The sequence below is a fragment of the Mya arenaria genome, chromosome 6 (assembly GCF_026914265.1).
Source record: "Mya arenaria isolate MELC-2E11 chromosome 6, ASM2691426v1".
Lineage (NCBI taxonomy): Eukaryota > Metazoa > Mollusca > Bivalvia > Myida > Myidae > Mya > Mya arenaria.
The window spans coordinates 30,039,016-30,057,750 of record NC_069127.1 but is presented as its reverse complement, the minus strand read 5'-3'; the positions used below and the strand labels follow the sequence as shown (position 1 = coordinate 30,057,750).

Sequence of the window (18,735 nt, the reverse complement as noted above, 5' to 3'; positions counted from 1 at the left end):
CACAGAAAACTGGTTTGCCTTCCCTTTCACCCTTTACGATATTGTATATGCGTGTGTAATCTTGAATGAAAAATAGTATACAGCAATGTTGGTGGTTCCAAATGCTCTCAGGATACCAGTTTAAAGAACAGAGGAAGACGACAAATGGAATAATGCAACATGTCGGTAACATTCAAACGAATCGTATATGGCAGGTGTCTCAATGATTTAATCACTTTTGTTTCAAATGCACAACAACTGTTTCATCATTTCAGTGATGACATCGCCTTGTTCAGCTGAAAAACAACTGTTTCATCAATTTAATGTTGACATCGCCTTGTTTCCGTTGAACAACAACTGTTTCAACATTTCAGTGATGACATTGCCTTGTTTTAGTTAAACAACAACAGCTCAACAATTTAATGTTGACATCGCCTTGTTCAGTTGAACAACAACTGTTTCAACATTTCAAAGTTAATAACATCGCCTTGTTCAGTTGAACAACAACTGTTCCGACAATTTAATGTTAACATCGCCTATTTCAGTTGAACAATAACTGTTTCAACAATTCAATGTTTGCATCGCCTTGTTCAGTTGAACAACAACTGTTTCAACATTTCAATGTTGCCATCGCCTTGTTCAGTTGAACAACAACTGTTTCAACATTTCAATGTTAACAACATCGCCTTGTTCAGTTGAACAACAACTGTTCCGACAATTTAATGTTAACACCGCCTATTTCAGTTGAACAATAACTGTTTCAACAATTTAATGTTTGCATTGCCTTGTTTCAGTTAAACAACAACTGTTTCAACATTTTAATGGTGACATCGCCTTGTTCAGTTTAAAAACAGCTGTTCCAACATTTTAATGTTTGCATCGCATTTTTCAGTTGAACAACAACTGTTTCAACAATTTAATGTTTGCATTGCCTTGTTTCAGTTAAACAACAACTGTTTCAACATTTTAATGGTGACATCGCCTTGTTCAGTTTAAAAACAGCTGTTCCAACATTTTAATGTTTGCATCGCATTTTTCAGTTGAACAACAACTGTTTCAACAATTTAATGTTTGCATTGCCTTGTTTCAGTTAAACAACAACTGTTTCAAAAATTTAATGCTGACATTGCCTTGTTTAGTTAACAATAACTGTTTAAAACATGTCAATGTTGACATCGCCTTACGGACATAAATTATCGTGTTTTGTACATCATGATGTATAGTTTGAATTGTCACGTGACCGACGTCAGAATTCACGCCAAAATGGCAGACATCGAAAACCCCAAATGAAATCACATTGTCATGATTTAGAGCTTCGTTTGTGTATTTCAGCCAATTCAAACGTTTATTAACGTGCATAAAATTTGACGTTGCGATATATATATGTGAATATTAAAAGTACATGTAATATGAAAATTATTTGTTCAATATTGTTGGTTGGATGCGATGTAAAGTTTTCTAGAGCGTTTGATAATTCATAATTTGGCTGAAGTTTTATCTTTGTAAATAGTATCGTAAGTTTGGTAAAATAACAAAACTGCAATTTCACGTAGTAGGGATTTGTGAGCATAATTGTACACCGCAATCACATGCAATACGACGACGTGAGCACCAGCGGGCACACCAGTGTCAGAGAATACGAAGCAGTTTCGTCCTTGAGAGGAGTGTATGCAAAAACGAATACTTAAAGTTAATATGTTTATTATAAAGACGAATACAATTCAATATGTTCATGCAATTCAAGAAAACATGGATAAAAGTTTAAAATTCTCAATCTTAGTTTCGGAAACAGTACATTAACCTCGAAGACGGAACTGCGTCGTACGAAGGGAACAAATTTAATTTTATCACTTTAAAACGATCTTACTCGTCACTTGAATAATTTCACATAAATATACACATATTTACCATCGAAAGACAGTATAACCTTAGTTTGATGTATTTAAAGCTGCACTCTCACAGATTGAACGTTTTGACAACTTTTTTTATTTTTTGTCTTGGAACGAGCCACTTGTTGCAAAAATCCATGGGAACCAGTTATATAAGACTGCTGACAAAAAAATAGATCGCAGATTTTTATATTTATGTTTAAAAATTGATGTGTTATGCATTTTTCTTAAACCGTTAGTACATTAATTTTCGAACGTAAATATGTAAATCTACGATCTGATTTTTTTTCAGCAATAATATATTATTGGTTTGCAGACATTTACTAAAAAAATTGCTCTTTTCAAGACAAAAAATAAAAAAATGTTGTAAAAATGGTATATCTGTGAGAATGCAGCTTTAAGGCCTAAGGTTGACATTTTGCTGGTAGGGAAACTGACATTTATCAGACATAAAAAATAGAATTCCATGAAATAAGCAACGAATGTAAAACGTCATAGAACACACAGAACATATTTTACAAATTATGACACTTATTTGATTTTGCAATGAAACAGGGTCGCTACGTATGTACGCTCCAGCAGTCTTAAGGATGTGGTCAAATTGTAACCGGGGATAGGGACCAAGGCCCAAACAGAGTGAAAAAGAGAAATTAAACAAATCGTCAGTGACATGCATTTTTTTTATTCTGTCTAAATATCAAATTTTAAGATCTTCATTTAAATCATACTTAAATATAGATTTTGTTGTGGAATAGCCCATATTCATTTTACAGAAAGAGTGTTTTCATTAATAGCAATAGTAAATCGTTGTGTCAACTTTCAACTTTAGTACATTGCAACAATTGGAAAAGGGACAAAATCATATTTTCTCAGTGGAAGGGAGGAAATCCCTTGAGGTGTGATGCACAATATTTTAGTGTTGCCTACCCTGATAAAATGGATTTAAAGCGAGATTAATTCGAATTACAAGGCGTTAGATAAGCAAACGGGTTACATAAAATTGACGATGATGAACACAATTATAATGATGAAGTAGTTAAATCACAGCTATCGTTACTGTAGATATTCCAAATCATATTCAAAATCAGGAACTCATTTGTACACCAATTCTAAGGCTTTTGGAGGAACAATTCTGTCTGGGTAAAAGCTAACAGCGCGGGCCCGTGTTGTCCCCGGATGTCAAGAAACCGCCGTTACAAATCGGCTGGTACAAAAAGAAGACGAAAGTGTGAAAGTGAATATAACGTTTTGTACTCTTTCTTAAACTGGGAGAGATAGAACAAATGAATGAGGATTTCCTATCTGCAACATCTTTCCAACTGGAAGCAGTGGTACTTGACTGCCAACCCATTGACAATTTCTAATTGTATTATAAAACCATCAATTAACATTTCTTATTCTTATTATGACAGGCACAGGTCACTCAAAAGATGTTTTGGATTCGATTGTTATTTCCTGTGAACATAAGTATTATACAATCATGTCAAATTAAGAAGCCACAATACATTTGTGAATGGAAATATTTAAAATGTTGGCACATTTTTTTACTGTTAAAGTAACTCTCTGTCAAATGAAATCGGAATACTACGAAGTACTAGTGTTCTTTTGAGAGGTAATGAGAAGGTACTGTTGATGCTCTCGAACCAACAATCTTTATACCACCAGATCAATCGTATGCTCAGTAAGGAAAATGGAAAATGATAGAAAGCCAATAATATTCATCAAAAGCAACATGTATATAGACGTGTAGGCTATTAAAACAAAACACTCATATATACAATCAGAACAACTCAGGCATTGATTTACGATAGTATATGTTATTAAGTTAATTTAGCAACTTCTTTAATAAAATCCCCAAGACACCAACACACATTTGACTTCTTAAAATGACCATAATGGTCATACAATAGAATCTTATGCTGCTAAGAGTTCGACGGCCACCCTAACACATCGTATTTGATTCTTTCTAGAAGTGTTTCCCGGTAAGTATAGGACTTGCTGTTGAATATCTGCTCGGCTTTCTTGTCGTTTGGGCGCCATCCTTTAGAAGGTCGCGTTAGCTGGCAGACTCTCTGTAAAAGGTAATAATTTTTCATTTCTAATGATGCGAAATAGTATGACTATAAAAAGCTTAGTTTGAAACATTAAAAGGATGTTCTGGTTTTTTATGTTTTAATGTAAGTAGTTTGCCAATGCCTTTGGTCCGGATAAGTTTGGAACGCAATCGACGTATAGACAAAACCCATACCGGTACTCCCAAAAGAGTTGCAGAACATACAAGAAAAAATGGATTGAGCTCCGGCCTTGGTTGTTTTCTAAAGAAAGACAAATCCTATATTTGTTACACTTTCATCAGTTTGTTTTTTCGTCCTGCTATATGGTCAATTATTTTGCTTCTATGGTTGCTTAATTCTTATCGTATATATGATGGTGTTGGCTCAGATGAGGCTGTTTGGAAGGGTTTGAGTTTATATGCATAAAAATCTTGTTTAAAACCAATTGAACTCATGTCACAGTGAACGCGTTTTTCACTGACCGCTGAGGCGATAATTTCATCTTCCAATGATAAAGCTGTGTTGATGCGTGTGTGGTCTCTATGTGGAGTTTGTACATTTGTGTTTCCTGTTCAGTGCCGTGTGTGCTCTTTCTTTGTGTCTATTAACATGGATTATATCTCAATATATCTCAATATTTATGCAAAAAGCTACAGAAACAAGCTCAGCAGCAAACAGTTTAAACATAAACCCAGTTTAATGGCACTGGGTAAACGCCAAAGACATAAAAACAAAAAATCACAAACAACTTGGAAGAACAGCACAAAACTCCACAAATAGCACAGTGCATTTATACTATATATCAAAAATGGGTATGTTTATCAAGAAAGGTACCGCCTTGGATCGGTCAGTATATTTACTTGGAGGTTAAACCAGTTTAAAGTTTTGTCAAGTTTAAAGTCAAGTTTTGACTACCGGTCTTGTATCGTTAAGTTTTCTATCATTTACATTTGAAGCATATTCATATTTTTGTCTTATAATTTAAAAATATCCTTAATATATTAAATAATATCTAAGCCGAGGAAACAAACCTGTGTTAATGTGCCCGTGCCTTTAATAAACACCAAAACAGCTGCCACAGCAAAAATGCTGATCAGCGGAGCGAAGGCGAGCACGTCACCCAGCACAACAGCATAGTACGGGTACTGGTAACCCCCCTTGCCGATCGACGGCGCGCCGAAGTTGATCGCCGAGGTAATCAGAATGGTCTAATGGAAAATGTATAATTTACTAATAAGACATATCAAATGTATGATCATAATGAGTAAAATATTTCAGGCAAAAAGTCAATCACTTTATTAACAAAAAGCTTAGCATAAATGAAGAGATCTCATGTCAAAGATATTCAGTGATCAAATTTCAGATAATTATTGTGTTTTCGCACTGATCACACCGTTATAAATCTGAATGTTTTTTTTTCTAAACAATAAAAGTGGTATCAATACACATAAGTTAATATGATGATGGTGCAATACATTGACAAACACACAAAGTCTAAACGTATGTTGTCGGATACAGGCGCAGTAATTTAAAAAAAGATATCAGTGTAGAAAGATATCTTAATATGTACAAATAAGTTTGCCATTTCATCGAGCCGTTGGTAATGTTATATTTTGCTTCCTGGCGACCCAAAGTAACCTCAGTATCATTTAAAAAGATATTGCTTACTAATAATAACATGCAGTATGTAAAAAAAAAAAACTTGAAAAAATATTTTCTATTTCTGCTCAACTGCAATCGGACGAAAATATATTTTATAGGTTTTATATTTACATATATTTATTATTTCTTTCTCGACACATTAAACACTTGTTAATATCAAAATAATATGAAGTCACAATATATCAAATATTCACATACTTGTTCAATGAATATCTTTACATCGTAACTTAGAGTATGTCAGAAATAAAAACAGGAGCAACGCTGAATGAGTGCGACGCTAGTCTGTTTATTTGAACAAGGGACTATATTTATTGGCATTACATGTGCGTTTTGTCTGTGGCAAAATTTGTTCCAATTTTTCTTTTGAACATTTTGAATAATTTCGGAGTAATGGCGTATTTTAAAACTGTTATAACTGTGTCGCCGCTTACATCATGGGGGTGACTATACCTTGACATTTTTATCTCAAAAACAAACGAGCAAAACTTCATAGTAAGAGCTGCTTCCGGACAATTAATCAGTGATACTTATACCGGAAATAGATGATACGGAAAGTATTTAACTAGATTTATTTTAGTTATTCTACTCATATGTGAAATAGCATATAAATTGTGCGCTATTTCTAGATCATGCAAATGAGTAGGGGAAAAACCCAACCCATGAAATATGATATCAAGTATGCTCCGCCGATCGTTCGCTTGACCAATGAAACACTGTCGATACAAACGTATGATTAACAACAGTATGTATTCCCATATCTTCCGGGTAACCCGATGGTTTCAGAACAGATTTAGATTTCGTTGCAACTTTAATCACGAGCTACTTACGGATATGAATATTGGTATAACCAATGACCAGACTACTCGGACTAACAGAGGCGGGCGGTTGCCTGTCATCATCTCGATGTCTTCGCTGAAACGGTTTGCACCTGGAAAAAAGATGAATATTGTTTTACACATGTATTGAAAAGAGAATCGCAATAAAGCACAAACTTAATCAATCTGTAGGAAAAAGCCTTCTCGGTTTGATTGATGTTTTCCATTGATAACAATGGTAAGTGCTTACACAATTAATCCGTTTGTTTTAAATAAATTGGAAATGTCTCTGCACCATTTAGCTACGTCACTGGTTTGAATGAGTATGTATCAAACAACACTTTTATACGTATTACGTTATGGGAAAAGAGTTATGGTCCTGTTCATAGAATTTTTGTTTTACTTTAAGCAAAATAATGGTAGGCGCCATGAGAAAACAAACAGTTTTGTCTTCTATCGAAATGAAGGAGGTGATGTTAAATACTTACTATTATTAGTAAGAATATAATCAAATCAAATATCAGTTTTGTTTATAAGACTTTACCATATAAAAACAAATTATCAACATTTTCGACTGTCACTTTGGAGGGTTGTTGTCAACTCGCGTTGCCTGCGTTCACTAATTACGATTTAATTTGACACAAGCATCGACGATATATTCAATAGGAAAATATCAATTAAAATACGTAGTAGTTTTCCCTTTAATCATGTTGTGGTTTGCGCATAAATGCGCACTAGTGCTACGTTAGGTGTTGTATGACATGGGGCACAGCATTAGGGTGTGTATTGCGAAAAGTATTTCATCGTCCATATCAAAAGGTTTATAATACTCAATCACATAACGTTAGCAAGTATACAATAATTTGTCATTTTTCTTTCTTCCCACTTTACCGTATATCCAAGAAATGACAATCGTCTCCAACAGGGCAACGAACACGATGTTGAAGGTTGCGATATACCAGTCGGTCAACATAAAGATGTAGTATCCTCCCTGGAAAATTACCCCGGTATGAATTGTATCAATTGCGAAGGCGTCATCATGATTATCAGTATTGATAACAAAATTCAATAGCATACTGTTAAAAAAACTAATTTGCGTATAAAAAAGGAACTCGGGTGGTATCGTATGATTTTGCCTATTTCGCTATCACAACATTTTACGTTATATAGATAAAATATTCAAAAGTTTGGTTAAGAAATCCATGTTTTCTTAATACAACAATACCTTTGCTTTTTGAAAAATTAAATCATTTGTTAACAACTTTGTATTTAACACAGTCAAATAAGGCATACATATGTGAAAGTTCAATTGTCATATTTATGATAGGGAAATTTATGTAGATAACGACTGAGCTCCTTAAATGAAAAATACGAGTATATTTAATAGAATCAACTTAGTAGTACACGCTCTGATATTCCTTTTCAACGCCGTATTGTTAATATGAGTTTCATTGAATGAAATATACTACACAATTTTAAGGTTAACCAAAAAACATTCATCATCAACAGTCAATGTTTGATAATTTATGTCCTTACCGAAGTGCACAGAGGAATGCTGCCGACAATAATCAGGACGGTAAGAAGAGAGGTGATGTGGATGCGATATCGATGGAGCCGCCGGAAATCATAATCAACGATCGCATTAATTACCGTTTCAAACGTCCCAAACTAAAATAAGTGTAAGTATTAACCCGATGAAATCAGCATGCATAGCATGTTTCAGTAAATGAGTTATTCAATTTGTTAATCGAATGAATGCTAAGTAATACAATGAAACACACTGATGTAAACCGAATAGTGGACAATGAAAAAACAACAAAGATATTAGTTGGACCGTATCTGTCAATGTTCAGTTATGTTTGATGAATACGAGCTTTTAAAATGGATCACCAACAATAAGTACTTCCAAGTTCTAATTCAAAAAGGATTCAAAAACGTGGCAGTATATGATGAATCAACATTTGGTTTCCACGTAAATAGCGGAATAAAATCTTGTACAAACCAAACATACCGCTTCCTAACAAAAACTTATATATAACGGTTATTGAGGTTATACTGAAAATTGTCATTTGTAGAAGGGACATACTTCTTTTATCATCATGTACATTGATAAGCAACTTAAATAGGTGGGCAATATTTCGGTTTACTTTTACAATCCAATAAAATGGTATCGATCTATCAACGTACCGTTGTGTCGACGCTTACTAAAATGAGGGTAACGAAAAAGAGGACTGCCCAGAGGTTCGGTATTGGAAGTCTGCTCAGTGCTTCCGGGTAGGCAATAAACGCCAGGGAGGCACCTGCAACAATACAGTTACGGTGTGTGATCCATTAGTTAATTGTTATAAATTAATAGAGGAAATGCATTTTTGAGTTGTAGTTAAAGTGATAAACATACATAAACCTATAAGTGTCACAATTTCTAACACATATGATCTCAAATTGGATGAAACATATCATTGACTTAATCCGGTCAGTATAATACATTTATAACACAACTAACATAAAATGAATATTCGTTTTGAGATTTTATTATTGATAAAGCAGCTCAAATTAGGCTAAATGACAAAACTCTTTCGTCTGTTTGAACACTTTGAAACCAAACATTTCAATCCAAGATTTCCATCAATCTGCACTAATAAATCTATCAATAGCCTTACCTGAAAATGGAAGGTTGTCAATTGAGACGCCGGTTTCCTTGGCAAGGAACCCAAGAACTGAAAAAACAACCAGTCCACCAGAAAAGCCCGTAAACCCGTCCGCAAAACAAACGATCATCGTATCCCTGAAAATTATCAATAATTTAAAAAAAATAGCTACAAAGCAATTGATAAACACGTTGTTCTTAGGCTTTCATGTTTTCCAAGATAAGTGATAATACATTTTATGATATGCCTATCAATTTCCTTTTCAATATCCAACAGTGAAAATACAACACGCCTATTAAAAACTATACTGTCGTTTTCTGATTCCGTATAATGCGAGTACCGTGTGTAGTCTCGGAACTACTCTCGCTCAAGAAGCATGTAAATATTCAGGAAATATAAAGAAGGCGAATTCGCGTCATCGATAGAAATAGCGACTGACTCACGAACTTCTTTCAATTCATTTATTGATCGTCAAATAATCCCACGAATATTCACTTTGTGAAAATATGGCTGCGTTACGTCTTTGCTTCATAAAGTAAATTCTGTAACTTCTGACTTCGTTTCGCTGTAGTAGCCTCCGTTGACTTCAAAACACAAGAGTACGTAACACATTCATACGCGAAAGCCATTCCATTTTTTGACATTTGACAGATGGCGGTCAATTTAAATCAAATTGAAACCTAAATTAAAAAGGAATAATCAGATAGGCAGGTATGTAATAAATGGAATATCATGATAGGGCGATTTTTCTGGTGACCTGTATCACGTCTCATTCGGTAAGTAAATATGTAGGTCACAAGAAAATCGTCCTATCATAATATACCTAATATATTAAAAAAGTGCTTTATAATACTTTTAAGACAAAAATAATGTTGATAAGGACATCAATTTTACTTTTATAATATTTATAATTTATGATATCAGTAAGTATATCCGAACAAGAATGACTTTTCTTTCCTGAATTAATACATATATCATGTAAAAAGATTTAAACAAAGGAGTCTACTGCTACCTGAATGCGTTATGGTTGAACTTGTTGAAACTAGCCATAGTGATGACACCTCCCCATGCCGGTCCCAGCGAATAGAAGCATTGCACCGCAGCCTCGATCCATAACTGTTGGTTTATCAGATCAATAACATCAAGCTTTTAATGCTTTCTTTGTTTTCTTTCGTACATTAAATCTTTAACAGTGGTAGAGTCGAACAGTGAAATTAGTATCGTGCAGATAAATTACAGCGATACTTACTGATACACCTTATTAACTTAACTTTGCAAATTTGTGGTACAAAACAGTAACTTCACCACAAACTCTTTGATTAAATTAACAACTCGCGGCATGTGCTCGTGTATTATTACAATAATTATTGATGTGAATTCAGATATCTTTTACTAGAAGTGCGTGAAAGTTTCGCTTACAAAATAAACTCGATTAGGAATAGTTTGCGCTTGTGATTTTGTTTTAAAACTAATACAAGATACAGTTTCAAAGAAAGAAAGCATACGCTTAACGTGCTAAAACAAAATGTGTGATAAACTGTAGTGATATTAATAATTATAACTCGAATCTTCTGTTACAAGCCCTTACAAATGCCAATGGCACAAAAGGCACTGATTACGTAAATGCTATAATGACGTGTTTTTGCAATCAAACTTTCAGCAAAACTGCCAGGATAAGTAAACAGTCATCATTCTTTTTCCAACAGTAATCGTTTGATAAGACCAAAGGAAACAGATACCGATGATACAATAATTATTATAATTGTAATAGAATTGTTTCACCTGTCCTTTCAGGAGTTTGCTTAAGTCTGGATAAATGTAGTGCTTAATTCCGTCAACCGCACCGTCCAAAGTTACGCCGCGAATCAGGAGCACAGTCAGCAAAACGTAAGGCAATGTCGCCGTCACGTACACAACCTACAAACGTTGTATTGTTACGATTCGAAATTGAAATATGTATACGTGTATGGAAACGTTGTTTCAGTCATATCAACTCAATAATACATTTTGAAAGTAGTACTGTTATAATTATAAATATTGAACAACGTAAAAAAGATATCATTGATCACATCACATTCATTGTGTGAATTTACATGATCGCTTTAAAGTTTTGGTCTCTGTAAACAAGGATCTCGAAGTGATACATCCCCCATAAAACAGCCGGATAGCCTAATAAACTGTATGCGAATTTAACATGATAATTTAAAAACAAAATCTGAATCAAATATTTTACTCACTTTTCCAAGTGACTTGACACCTTTCCAGAGACAAAGGTACACCACAAGCCATCCGAGTGCCAGGCAACCAAGCAGGTGCAACTGCACAGATCCTAGGTCGTCTATACCATGCGACTTGGCCAATACATTGTTCCTGCGAAACAACCCGAATGAATAAATAGAAAAAGCAAATTTGACTTCTGTGGCCTCGACAGCGAGAACGATCCCTATGGGGTCAGTTAAACTAATTGAGAATAAATGAATTCAATGTATCCAAGCGATACAATGAAACAAAAACAAATCACAATGTGTCAAAATGCATTGGAGAAGATTATGTAAAAAATATTTTTTCAAAAATCTATGATTGCAAAATGTTGAGGCAAAATGCTTCGCAAAATATGCAAATGTCAATTTTTACCATGCATTTGTAACCATGATTTCTTTCCCTTTGTCTCTATCGATCGTTGTTTCCTACACAAAAGTAACTAGACTATACGTTCCTACCTTTCTGTCCTGAGCGTTGAGCTGAATAAGACTGAGTATTAAGATCTTCGTTAAATGTGTAGATACTTAGCTTGTTTCAAAGGCTTCAATTACTCTATTTAAAGACTAACTAGCGTTGTTTTGAAGACCTAAACGTGTACTATTGAAACGCATGCAACATAAAACAATGCGAAAGAGAACGTTTAAAAAAAGACATAAACATAAACTATAGCTCCTGTATCTAAACATACAAAACAAAAGTTATTATGTTTTTCTATTAAATGATCTTTGTTCTCGTTTTTTTTTAGGCTTTTCACTTGAAAACGCATCAAAACCGTTTATGATAGATTTAACATTTAAACAGTCGAGTTTCATTAGAACCTGTAAATTTATATAAATTTAGGAAAACATGTTCTGTTTTAGACTAAAGGAAATCGTATGTGAGCTTGCAACATTTAAGAGTATTTTAGTAGCACATGTGATACATTTATTATAAATAAAACTGAAAAAAAGAGAATTTAATCAATTAAATTGCAAATGTCATTTAGTTTCCACTTGCGTTATGTTACATTAACAAGATTGTCAGAATATTGTACAATTGACGGTAGTCGTAACGTTCGTAAAAAGATGTTTACGAAGTAACAACTGCCAATTGCTCTGATTTTTGCTTTTGGTTGAAAATATAAGCAACGTATCGACACTTTTCTTTTTTTATATTTCGTCAAAACAGCGTGTAAATACTAAATAGTTAATAAAACGTGTGTAATACACTCATTGTGCTCTCATACATAAAGACTTCGCTTACTCCCAAAATTCTGTGGCCGAAGTAGAAAATTTAAATTTAGCAGATATGTTTGATGCCAGCTGCAACTTCTTTTCCGTCAAATTCGTTGATGCATCTGAAATAATTCGGTCGCTAGAAATCTACGAAACATAATCACATTACTAAGCAAATAATTGATATAATTGTGAAGCATACCGGCATGCGCAATGAAATGGTTAAAATAAGTATATAATCGGCAGGTATTTTTGTCAATACCACTAGCATACTCCTTATTATATATAAAATAATTGTGTTTTATCTCAGCGTCTAAGGGCATACAAGTCGAAGGGCAGTTTACAATAAGCGTATTTAATAGGATCATTTACATTACAAATTAGTTTTACAACAATAATAATTATATTTTTCTAGAGTATGTAAACTTTACCTATGCACAAATCCGTGTTCCAAGGCTGACCACAAGTGGCCCAAGCAAGCCTAGGATGAAAGGAGTGAAAAAGGTAGTAGATGACCCAGGCAAAACACGCCCCGAAGTACCAGATGTACATAAGGGATAATCCAACCATCACAAACCCAATTCCTGGAAAAAAGCAGTAGCCACAAAATGTACCAATAAAACTTATTTAGTGTTTATGTTCTAGGACTAGAAACTATTGTGATGCTATGTGTCCCGTGTTCTTGGCTAGTTTATTTCAGCATACATTGTTATAAAAGTACAGCTGACTTAAGATATATGATATTGCAAAATTAAGCTTTATTTTCAGTCTTGTTTTATGACTAACTAACGATTACGAAATCAATTTTAAATTAGTTAATTTTGATTTGAAGTACTAGTATATTTTGATATTTAAATTGGCTTAATTTTAGAACTATCTGGTCGAACAACAATTGTCTTATTAAATTTTTAACTACGTATAGACTAGCAGTTAATATTTCCTATAACAGCTATATATTTTGAAACAATAATTATCCTAAGCAAAAGTCAAGTAAAATATATAATACTATATACCCAATCGGTCATGACAAATACTTTTAAGCATGGAAATACTGATGAAAACACACTCTTTACAACGAACCTCTGAATAACGGACATATATCCCAGACATTAACGGGGGACTTTCCAGAGAACTGACCAAGGCACACCTCGATGTAGTAAAGAGGTCCTCCACACGAGACCAGAAATAGCAGGAAAGGAATCAGAGCAACACCTGCAACAAGGTTATTTTTTATGATAATATTACTTGAGACTCAATGTACGTACAGATTATTAAATAACATGTGTTTTAAGTAATAAGTATTGCATTTTATATCCGGAAACAAAATTGCTCCTAAGTTATATCAATATATTTATATGCATTCTGTTCTAATAATATTTGAAATATTGTGTATACATACCTCCGCCATTACGCTTTACAAAATACGGGAACCTCCAAATGTTTCCCAGCCCCACTGTGTAACCCACAACAGAGAGGAGAAACTCAAACCGCCCTGACCACGTCTCTCTTACCGCTTCCGGTCTTGTTGAGCTAGAATCATTAGAACCAGATGCATAGTCGCCACTGTGACTGACACTTCCGTCGTTAACATAAATGTCCACTGCGACATCATCTTTAACGTCCGTGCTTTCACATCCTGCTCCAAATTCGTCTGCATTACTATCCACTCCATTCAATCTCTGAAGTTCTAACTTGTTTGCGGCTGCGTTCATTTTCTTTTGTTATGTTAACAGATCAACACATATCCAGCCGATGAATTTGTATCAGATATTACGAAGTTGGACACGCTTGGCGTATTTCTGTCAAACAAACATATTTTACGGTACAGTTTTTTACTTTTCGTTAATAGTTTAATTCATTCCATACGCCGGATGCCTTTACTGTTCACATCTGCTGTCTTGATTTTCACCTTAATCACTATAACGACTGAGGGCAAGATGATATATGTATAACCTTTTATAATATGATTACAGGTCCATCCGATAAATGCTTCGTCGTTTCCTTATCTATTGGAAACGCACCATGATTCTAGTTTTTATGGTATATATACAATTGAAACAAATGTATCAAATATCTTGCAATAATAATGACATCCGTCAAAATATTAATGTTCATTACTGTTCTGTTTGCAATGACCTTCTTCTGATCTTGAATTTTACAAAATGCGTACGATTGTACATGTAAAGTTTATGCTTTTTTAAAAACCGTCTATATGTTTCTTGAGTGTTACTCTGTTTTTCAATTTATTCTTTCTTATAATTATTTAATCCTCATAAAGCTGAATACTATCTTACACTGTTTTATTATTTAAAATAGATTGTTAAAATCAGTAATCAGTAACATCAAGGACCAAGGATAGATCCTTGAGGAACACCAGCGTTGATAGTGAGGATTCCTGAAGCAGAGTTGGATAAGACTACCAGTTGTTTGCGGTCAGAAAGATAAGAGGAAAACTAATGAAGAAGTGAACCACTTATACCGATGGATGACAGTTTATGAATAAGGCCATGATGCCGGTCGAACGCCTTTGAAACGTCACAAAAGACAGCCCTTACTTCTTTCCCTTCATCTAAGGCTTTGCTGACGTCGTTGTAAAATAAACCTAACTGGTTGACGCTAGAATCGCCTTTGATGAAACCAGATTGGAAGGATGTAAGTATTTTATTCGAGATGAGGTAGTTGTAGAGGTATTTGTGGATACAGCGCTGCATGAGTTTGCCAATACAACTTAGAAAAAGTGATATTGATCTATAATTGCAGGGACTAGATTGATCAGGGTTTTTTTGAAAATTGGGCAGACGTTCGCCAAATTCCATGGAGGAGAGAAGGTAGAGTTTGCCAACAATCTGTTAAAATATTTCGAGAGAGGTAAAGCAAGTTCGTCTTTGCCCTCTTTAATAAGTTTAGGACTAATCGAGTCAGGACCACTGGCCACTAGCTTTACTAGGATCAATACAGGAAATTGCACCTCTAACGTCCTGGCTTGTCAATAATATTTCTGAGAGGAAAGTGGATGGAACGTTCTCAACTGTAAAAAGGGGATGTTGCTGGGGTTTAGAAGGTCTACCTTTTCTTCATCAATAATTGTTCCATCAATAAGAGTTGGAATTGGTGAAGATGTTTGTTTTTGAGTTAGTTAGTTTAGCTAGTTTGAACCATACTTTAGTTGTTATGTTATCTGAGTTAATTTCGTTTATTATTTTATGCGATAGGTACTGAATTGTTCCCAAGCCAGTGCATTATTTGAAAGTTTAGCTTTTTGGTGTAATTTGTTACGTTTTCTGATTCGTTGTTTTACCTCTTTGTTTATACAAGGGACGTCGCCTGAACGAATAGTTACGTTTTTATTTGGAATGCTCCCAGAGGCTGATTTTAAGATTGAGCTAGCGATTGGGTCTGCGGTAGCATCTAGATGTTGATTGTTTTCGATGAACGACCAGTCGGTGGATCTGAGTTTATCGTTATATTTTACATAATCGTCTTTGTCATATAACCATATTTGGTCCTGAAAGTAAGTCTGCTTAGGTTTTGTGAATTTTACGACAGCAACAGTCGGACAGTGAAACCGGACAAGATTTGGAACAATTGGATCTGCGACGAAACTTAAAAGAACTTGATAAGTGTGTTTAATGAACATGAGGTCAATAAGTGAACTAGAGTGCTCGATGAAGTGAGTTGGTGAGTTAATGAGCTGTTCAGAATTTAGAATATAAGGAGTCTATTAATCTACACATTTTATTTGACGAATTCAAGCTGATGTTGATGTTAAAATCACCTGCTACAAGTATGTTGTCAACATGCTGGTTGAATGCTTGGTCGGGTGAATGTTCCATGTTCAGCCACTGTGTGTTGTTTGAGTTAGGTGGTGTAGTTTCAGACGGCATACGTTAAATGTTAAAATTGACTTGCTCATGTTTTTGGACCAAGTATTCCCGCTGATGCATCTAAAAGCACTTATTTTATCATTATTTTACTAAATAAAATCGAAATTGCAGAAAAAATACACTTATATCATAACTTAAGTATATTGGTTTTAGTGGGGATCGAACCCACGCCGGTAAAGCGAAGAAAAAATATAAAACAGCCGTCTAGTCTACACGACCACTGAGACATGAACAAAATTGATGAATATGTTGACCTATTAATGATACATTGATAACATCACGTGATAATGTCAACCAATCACGCAACATCGCAGCCGTAATTAATGATTTGCCACACCTTAAATCGTAATTTTAAAAGTGCATTTTACCATGTGCGAGTTACATTAATAACATTACTATGGAAAGTCTGTAACTTTCGATACACTGTACTGTTTTCAATCCTTTTCTCTTCGAGTGATATTTATTTCTATGAGTTTCGAGTGTAGATATCCAATTGTTTTGGTGTATCTTTGTGAATAAATTGTTCTCTATTATGCAACGTATACTTTACGCTTTAATGAGTTTTCTTATTACGCACCATTAGTTTCTTTTCAAAGCGGCCCGTAATTGCTGTACGGCCGATCATAGACTCCTGCACACAATGGCAAGTGTTTACAAAGACTTTGCGGGTGCTCGTTTATTTGATAGTAAAGGCTTTATCAATTGAAATCGTAATTTGCTTACAAGGATGTTTTATATAGTCTTGAAAAAGCTTTTACGCATTAAAAACCTAGTTTAAGGATTATTTGGCATAATAATCCCCTGTTGTGCATGTCCTGCTAATTGCACTGGTGTCACAGTAGGGGCCAATTTCCTGTGTATTCGGTTTTTGGATCAGGGCCATTAAGGGTCCATTTCTATAATTAAACATCCAAAACTGCACAGCAGGATACTCAGATCGGATATCTTATAAGACAATTAGGTAATTAGATTAAGATCAATTAACAGATTGAGGTTGTGTACAAATGGGTGGGTCACTTATAGAAGGCTTAAACTAGGCCTTTAAGATCAATGTAATATATACATAACTTACCCACAGGCAAAATTAATATCCAATCACTTCTGTTTAGTCTGTCTGACTTGTTTATGATCACAGTCTTCAACGATCAATATCAAGCAGTTGCAATCAAGTTAAACTTATAACCAAAGACTGGTTTACACGCTTTCCTATAAATAAGATTGATGATTACTACCTACAGATAAATGATTAAATTACAAAAAAAAATGCAATATTGCTTGAAAAGCAATGACATACACTTTTTATCAACATGCATATGCTACTTACGGACATATTACAGAATGATATTATTTGTTTATTTCCTATACTTAATCTGGACTGTAACTTAACTGACTTAATATTCGCACCCGCTATCAATGTACACGCTGTTACGATTGTGTCTGTCTTGGGTATTGATGATTATGGTATAACATTATGGTAGTTGATTTATGTGTATATCGGGTAAGCGTAGGCCTTTTCGGACCATAGAAGTTGCGAGGAAAAAGCTATAATTATTTAAAAAACTTTGATCTTGTTTTCTGACTGTCAATTACCCTCCTTGCTTGTGTCGATTTAAATCCAAATGCATGTCCGATAACCCTATCTGATAATTCCTTCGATTTATCAACATGCAAGGCTTTTGGTCCTCATCACTTACTTTTTTTAAAGGAGTTGGCATGTAAACTAGCAAACCCTCTATGTTGCCTTTTCAATTATTGCCTTTGCATGTGTAAGAACCTAAGAAGCCGAATTCACCCATGTATTTGTTCTTCATAAGAATAACGACTATTTCTAGTTTGCGATTTATGGAGCGGTATTTGGGTCAAAAATGAAATTGGCAATGTGTTAACATTTAAATGTTTTATTAGTAATCTCTTACAATACATTCCATTCATGTATTGTTTAAATCGTTGTTATAAAGTGCTATATCGTAATTTACATAATGTATTCCATGTTTCATGAATATACATTGTCCGTATCATGCTAGCGAATTTCACGATGTTGCAAACCGCTATGTGTCTAATGCTAAACACCAAACCGCTATGTGGCTAACGCATTACGGCAAACCGCAATACGCTTAAACTGGGTAATCGAAACTAAGCATGTCCATATTAACAAATCACAGTGAAGATATGTCGTTATAAATAAACTCGTTTATTTAAAATGCAGAACTCTATTCGTCAAACTTCTAACTCGAATCTGCATTATTCTAAAACTGGAAATTGAATACGAAACCAATCACGAGCTTGTAAATGCTAGCTCCATCTAATAAAAGAAAAGTTACTTCCCCT

The 18,735-nt window shown here is 34.3% G+C and overlaps 1 protein-coding gene across 3 annotated transcripts; it reads right to left on the bottom strand.

Annotated features, from left to right (window-relative positions):
- Nucleotides 1-2,534: 2,534 nt before the first annotated feature.
- Nucleotides 2,535-18,396, bottom strand: LOC128237018 (sodium-dependent dopamine transporter-like). Of its 3 annotated transcripts, none has more exons than XM_052952187.1 (16): nucleotides 18,324-18,394; nucleotides 17,480-17,613; nucleotides 13,923-14,322; nucleotides 13,604-13,735; nucleotides 12,955-13,107; nucleotides 12,552-12,645; nucleotides 11,285-11,417; nucleotides 10,830-10,964; nucleotides 10,060-10,163; nucleotides 9,060-9,184; nucleotides 8,587-8,699; nucleotides 7,936-8,067; nucleotides 7,291-7,390; nucleotides 6,412-6,512; nucleotides 4,954-5,130; nucleotides 2,535-3,940 (listed from the first exon to the last, which is right to left on the bottom strand). In XM_052952187.1, the coding sequence occupies exons 3-16, from the start codon at nucleotides 14,233-14,235 to the stop codon at nucleotides 3,791-3,793; spliced, it is 1,962 nt and encodes a 653-aa protein (XP_052808147.1). In that variant the 5' UTR covers nucleotides 14,236-14,322; nucleotides 17,480-17,613; nucleotides 18,324-18,394; the 3' UTR covers nucleotides 2,535-3,790. The 3 variants fall into 3 exon arrangements, with proteins under 3 accessions (XP_052808147.1, XP_052808148.1, XP_052808149.1); XM_052952188.1 differs by having other exon boundaries at nucleotides 17,484-17,613; XM_052952189.1 differs by lacking the exon at nucleotides 10,830-10,964 and having other exon boundaries at nucleotides 18,324-18,396.
- Nucleotides 18,397-18,735: the final 339 nt, after the last annotated feature.